This window comes from Gekko japonicus, unplaced genomic scaffold (genome assembly GCF_001447785.1).
Source record: "Gekko japonicus isolate JY-2015 unplaced genomic scaffold, Gekko_japonicus_V1.1 scaffold281, whole genome shotgun sequence".
NCBI lineage: Eukaryota > Metazoa > Chordata > Lepidosauria > Squamata > Gekkonidae > Gekko > Gekko japonicus.
This window is the reverse complement of record NW_015174281.1, coordinates 947,134-953,881: the sequence shown is the minus strand read 5'-3', so window position 1 is coordinate 953,881 and position 6,748 is coordinate 947,134. Positions and strand designations below refer to the sequence as shown.

Genomic DNA, 6,748 nt, shown 5'->3' with positions numbered 1-6,748 from the left:
CCGTGGCAAACCACCTTTGAATGTCTCTTGCCTTGAAAACCCCATCAGGTTGCCGTAAGTCAGCGGCAAAAAAAAAGGGGAGGTTGTGCTCGCTTTGACAACTCACATACTAGAAAGGGGTTCATAGCATCCTTATAGCCCAAACTTAAAATACCAGCTAGGCACTTTCCTATTTTGTTTGCCTTTTAGCAATTCCACCTTCAGGACACATCTCAGAATGCTTCCTCGAGGGGGAAAAATAGTATACCTCATTATTTTATCCTCCTTTTGCAGAAAAATAAATGCATTCATGAATCAGAAGCTCTAACATGTACAAGATAAATAAACATTTGTTTCAACCTTTGCCAGTCCGAAGCACAGCACCTTGAATAAGGGTGCGTGGCAGACCTGGTCAGATCCCACCTTCTTGCCTTTGGTGGCTGATTAAAGTCCCAGCTCTGCTACTCAAAGCAATGGAAAGTCCAGGTGAAGTTGCTTCAGCTTGAAGTGTGGGTTTCTTTGAGAGATGATCCAGAGTATCTGGGGTACGAATGAGAGGCATTGACTATGAAGTGGTTGCCTCTTCAAGGAGGCGATGGATTTCGTGGAAAGAAGGCCGGTCTTTGGTGTCTCGTCTCCAACAGCTGAGCATTAGCTTATACACGGGATCAGGGCAAAACGCAGGCTGTGGGAGGTACGTCTGGAATAGGGGGGGAAAGGTAAACATTGAAGAAAGAAAGGCCAATTCCTTTTCCAAAGACATCAGAAGCAGAAGGCAGCCATGATGTTAATATAACTTTTTTTCTGGCACAGAGCGCTCTTCTGGTCATTTACACCATTTTAAAATTATTGTTTATCACATTAGCACTTTGTCCTTCCTCCAAAGAGTTTGGGGTATCTTACGTGGCACTACCCCCATTTTATCCTTACAACAGTCCTACGAATCAACTTACGAAGCTGAAAGCATGATTTATTCTGAGACACTCCAGAAACTTCATGGCTGAGAAGATTTGAACCCAGGCCTCCCTAGCACATGCCTAACACTTGCTCCCAGTGAGACCCCCGACATGGTGCGTGTTGGTGCCTCCTGGTACCCACTTCCTAGTCCTCCAAAGCATCAGTTCCCCCAAGCAGAGAGCCAATCCCAGCATTCTTCCACCTCACTGGAGTAGCAGGTGCTTCAGAAGAGCCCTGGGGGCATTATCTACATGTCTGCTGGAAACAACTGCCTCCATCCAAGGAGGTAGCTTACTGTGGAACAGCCCAATATTTTGTGACTAGTTGATCCAGGGTTGCCAGCCCCGCAGTGGGGGCGAGGGATCCCCGCCCCAACTCACATTTCCCACTGCTGTTCAAGAGCAGCAGTGGGAGAGTTTTTAAAAAAATTGTTTCGTTAATGGCCACTGGGCTGACAGCATGATGTCACTACTGGGGAAAACCAGAAGTAACATCAGTCCTCTCTAGGAATCGCTGGAAACCCCATAGTTTTACCATAGAGTTTTTTCCAGCAATTCCTAGAGATTTCTGGATTTTCCCCAGAAGTGTTGCCATCACCAGTGGCCCTGCCCCATGTCCTTGCCACTGGGGTTATCCTGTTTGTAGTTGACCATGCCCCACATGGCAGCTATTTTGTGGTGCTCCCTGTTCTCAAACATCCCAAAGTATCCGTCCAATAAGGCTGGCAACCCCTGCTCAGCCCACAACATGTTAGGTCTCTCTTTTCTTTATTCTGTAAGGGCAAGAAAGCGAATGCCAGTAGGGCAACCCATCCAGCCTGCCTCAACCCTACTCTCCATTAACAGCAGCTGTGAGTGAGCACACACAGAAAACAGTAGCAGGAAGGAGTGTCAGAAGGCCTGCATTAAAGAAATGGCTTGGGGGGGGGATGAAGCCTGTGGAGAACAAGGAGCTTGAGAGGCACAACACTTGAATCCCCATCCCACTAAGGAAAGGTAGTGCATTTGTGCAAAAAAGCATCTATGGAGGGATGCGGGACTGCCGTCCCAGTCACCAGTTCTTCAGTATTTTAAATTTCCTAAACACTCCCCCCAGGGGTCACTTCCTGAGGGAGAGCACGGGAACGAAGCTCCGGGAGTAAGGAGCCCAGGGGGCAGGCACATGCAACAAGCCCCGCCCCCTGCACTCCTCAGTCGGGCCACAAGGAGCAAGAAGCAGCCAGGTAAGTTACAGAGCCACCCCCCGGCCCGCCTTCAGGTACAAGCTCTCCCTCCTCTGTGAGGGCAGATTTGCGTGTGCCCCCCCCCATAGCTAGCAATCCAAAACAGTCCAGTGGCACCTTTAAGACCAAGTTTTATTTAGGTACAAGCTCTCCCTCCTCTGTGAGGACAGATCCCGTGTGCCCCCCACCCCAATAGCTAGCTATCCAAAACAGTCCAGTGGAGCCTGAGCGGTGGGTGTTGCCTTCTGACACACTTCCGGTGAGGTCAGGGGGTGTGGCATATGCAAATAAGTTATGCTAATGAGTTATGCTAATGAGCTCCTGCACCTCTTTTTCTACGAAATGACCCCTGACTCCCCCCCCCCCATTCTACTTGGCTTGTGGGGGCAAAAAAGCTCAGATCGTGCTGATGTTATCTTGTGCGTTTTAGGGGGGTGAAGAGTACCAGGCTGCTGTTTTGGCATCAGACAATACATACTCTGCCATACGCAGTTGTAGCCTGAGCCAAACTGTAGCAAAGCTCAGGGCTATTGTCCAGCCTGATCCTGACAATTTATTCCATCAACCAACACTTCTTAACTCTCTTTCTTTCTGTGGTCATTTTACCTGATGGCTACATAGGATGCAGGGGGGATTCTCCTGTACCTGACATCCAGCCATCATCCCAGGCTCTTCGATCTACCTAGAAAAAATGTCCTTTCCTTCATGCTTGGCACCACTACCAAAGGCGCACAGCATCCAGAAAGATATCTGTAGTCTGCTAATGTTTATCCTATTTAATAATTGCAGGTTATATATTAAACGTCTGGGTAGATAGTTCCAGCAGAGGCTGGAGGTGGGCTGTAGATAGTTCCTGTAGAGGCTGGAGGTGAGTTTGGACCAGGGGACCATTTAGGAGCCTTTCCATTCCCCCCCCCCGTTTTAAAAGAACATCTGTTGCTTCCCCAAATGCTTCCAAACCTGCCGCCCTTGATCCCTGAAGAACTCTCCAGTGTTCTCAATGACTTGCTCATCTGAAAGCTGGGAATACGGCTGCTCACGGCAAAATGTGAAGGTCTCCCAGAGCGTCACACCAAACGCCCACACGTCACTTGCTGTGGTGAATTTCCCCTGGATAAAGAGGGAGAGCCCACTTCAGAATAACGCAGGTATAACCATTCAGCATCCAAGAAGGAAAGGAAAAGGGTGATTACAGACTGAAAGGGTTGTAGTTCATTTTCTTTAAAATTGTGTGTATCATTTAAAAACAAGTAACTGTTCAAATTTGTTTTAAACGTGTGTAGATTTAATTTATTAATCAATTTAAAAAGGTAAAGGTTCCCTTGCTCGAAAGCCAGTCGAATCCGACTCTAGGGTTGCGGTGCTCATCTCCGTTTCAAAGCCAAAGAGCCAGCGCTGTCCGAAGACGTTTCTGTGGTCATGTGGCTGGCATGACTAAATAACAAGGCACATGGAACGCTGTGTTATTGTATTGCAATTAAATTAATCAATTTAAGGGTATGCAATTAATCCACTAGGATTTGTTCAACTGATAGACAGCAAATATCTCTTTCCACTTCCAGGGTTCCATCTCTCGAGTTATCTCTAAACACCCTTTCACAGTGGTTAAAGCAGGGGTCCCCCAATTTGCTGCCTCTGGGCACCGTGGCACCCACCAACACCTTTCCTGGCACTCGCTAAGTGGGCCAGTTTGGTGTAGTGGTTAAGTGCACAGACTCTAATCTGGGAGAACCGGGTTTGATTCGCCACTCCTCCACTTGCAGCTGCTGGTGTGACCTTGGGCAAGCCACAGTTCTGTCAGAGCTGTTCTCTCAGGACAAGTTCTCGAAAGAGCTCTCTCAGCCCCACCTACCTCACAGGGTGTCTGTTGTGGGGAGGGGAAGGGAAAGGAGAGTGTAAACCACTCTGAGACTTCGAGTGAAGGGCGGGGTATAAATTTAATCTCCTCTCCTTCTTCTTCTTCTTCTTCCCAGCAAGGCTTCTCAGAGGCCATTGGAGTTTTGAGTGGCTGTGCAGATTTTTTAAAAAGTTGCTTTGGTAGCAGCTGCCACCGCAGCATAAGGATCTTCACTGTGTGACTGGGCCAGCTGGTCGGCAGCAGGCAGAAACCCATGAAATCAGGGGATTCCCCCACTCCCACCTGGGGGTTGGCAACCCTGCTTCTCCTGGCAGCCTTGGAAGGTGGGCAGCATGGCATTATACCCTACCAAGGTTCTTACCCTTCCTAAATGCCACTCTCCCATGCTCTGCCCTCAAATCTCCAGGAATTTCTGAACCCAGAGTTGGCAACACTACATCTGCATTACTAATTCCACAGGGGTGGCTGTCACAGCAAAAAATAAGCAGCAGTCTCCTTAAAGACTAGCAAAATGTTATTTTAGCGTAAAATCTCATGGACTAAAGCCCCTTTCTTGCAGGTCCTATGAGTGGATTCTCACTATGCAGGCATTTTATATAGGAAGTGTGGACGGGGGGGGGGGGGACCCAGCAGGGACAAGGGGCCACTAAGGGCAGTTTGCACAGGGCAACCTGGAATTATGTAAAAGTCTGGATTATTGGGATTGCAGTGGCCTTGAGTATTTGCTTCGACGGAAATGGGAAGGACAAAGGATGCGTTTATAGAACACACTTAGATTCAGTTCACACATCACAAAGTTATGACGGCCACTCTGAGGACTTCGTAGCATCTGATGGCAGTCCTGTGCCTCCCAGATGGCACATGGGTCCAGTTCTGATTGTAACCAAGGCATGTGTGGAAGGGGCTTCAGCCTTCTCCCCCTCCCCCCCGCCAATGCCATTTTCATGTCCTGAAACTGTGCCCGGGATTCGCAGTTCGCTCTGTGGCGAAAATTCTGCAACTTGCATGGCTACATATAATCTTCACAGGAAAACTGAAGCTCCCAAGGGCTGTTTTAGAATGTGAAAACAGCACAGGGGAGGTGGGGGAGCTGAATTCTATGCACGCTGTGGTCATAAATTCAGGTGGGTAACCGTTTTGGTCTGAAGCAGCAGAGCAAAGCTTGAGTCCAGTGGCATCTTTAAGACCTACAAAGTTTTATTCGTGGTATAGGCTTTCGTGCGCATCACACCTCCTCAGATACAGTGGAACAGAACCTCTTCAGCCATTACTTATAGGCAGTGTTCCCTCTAAACTGAGTTAGTGTGAGCTAGCTCACAGTTTTTTTTAGCCTCCGGCTCACACATTTTTGTCTTAGCTCAGGAAGGATGGCTCCAGAGCAAACTGATTTATGCAGTAGCCAAATCGCTCGCTCACAACTTTAGTGCCAGTAGCTCACAAAGAAGAATTTTTGCTCACAAGACTCCACAGCTTAGAGGGAGCATTGCTTATAGGGGGTGGGGTTTGACACAGTTTGACCCTTCCCCCCAAATCCTTAACACAAATGGGCCTCTATGCACACTTGGACCTGGGTGCATCTGAGGAGCGCAAAACTCTCAGTGCACATTTGATAGAAAGCCCCTGAGGACTTTCTTAACATGTGAACTGGCCCTAATTATTGAGACAGAAGATTATGTTTTGGCTTCAGTAGTCCCAGTGGGAAGCACAGGATGCAAGAAGATTACCAAAAGGATGCTCTCCCACGACATCCAGCGGATAGGGAGCACTGCTCGGCCCTGGATCCTGTAGTAGTCGCCACTGTAGAGGTTCCGGCTCATCCCAAAGTCAGCTATCTTGATGGTGTAATTCTTCCCCACTAGGCAATTGCGTGTGGCCAGGTCTCGGTGCACAAAATTCAGGGAGGACAGATACTTCATGCCAGAAGCAATCTGTGTAGCCATGAATTTCAGGTCAGCGTAGCTGAAGATGACAAGAAGAGCCAGAGGAGAAATCAGGCCAACGGCTGAGTCGGCATATTATCAGACAGCAGACAGCTTGCCCCTTTCAGGCAAGGCAGCAAATGACACACTCATAGAAGAACAGAACAATTCGGCAGGAAGAGTAAGAACAACTGTGGTCCTAATTCTGCAAATTAATCTGTAGGGAGGTGTAGAAAAGAGTAAGAGTTGAGTAGCACCTTAAAGACTAACAAAAGAGTCCAGGAGCACCTTAAAGATTAGTCTTTAAGGTGCTCCTGGACTCTTACTCTTTTCTACTGCTACAGACTAACATGGCTGCCCATCTTGATCTATCTCTGTAGGGAGGTGTATGTGGCTTGTTTTTAAAGTTCAATTGCCAATTTACCCCCCACCCCAACTGTTGTGTATGCTGACCACCACCGGGGGCCAGCGAACAGCCAGACCTTGACTCTGGAAGGACAATAGGGACTAGGCTCCTAGTCCCTCCACTGGGGAGCCAATGGGAACCGTGGCGGGAAATTCAAACCCACCAATGGTGCCCAGGGGTGTGTCCCCAGGGTTGTATATAGTTGGTCTCCCAGGCTGTTGTTCCTTGTTCTCGTTATGTACCAATAAAGCGTGCTATGCACCACGTCGTTGTCTGTCGTCTATCCATGCGGCTACCCACTACATAACACCAACGGATAAGAATCCTACCCTGAGGAACACTAGATTACCTTTTGCTAACTTTTAGCTCTAAGTCCTAAAGCCCTCCTAAGTCCTAAAGCCACCAGT

At 48.4% G+C, this 6,748-nt stretch overlaps 1 protein-coding gene across 1 annotated transcript in view; it reads right to left on the bottom strand.

Annotated features, from left to right (window-relative positions):
* Positions 1-407: 407 nt before the first annotated feature.
* The window catches only part of DDR2 (discoidin domain receptor tyrosine kinase 2), a 42,807-nt gene continuing 36,466 nt past the window's right edge, over positions 408-6,748 (bottom strand). Inside the window, exons 13-15 of the mRNA XM_015423868.1 lie at positions 5,741-5,975; positions 3,119-3,268; positions 408-679 (exon numbers count right to left, since the gene is read on the bottom strand). Of these exons, the coding sequence (XP_015279354.1) occupies positions 545-679; positions 3,119-3,268; positions 5,741-5,975 (520 nt within the window). The 3' untranslated portion in view covers positions 408-544. The remainder of the gene's footprint in view (positions 680-3,118; positions 3,269-5,740; positions 5,976-6,748) is intronic.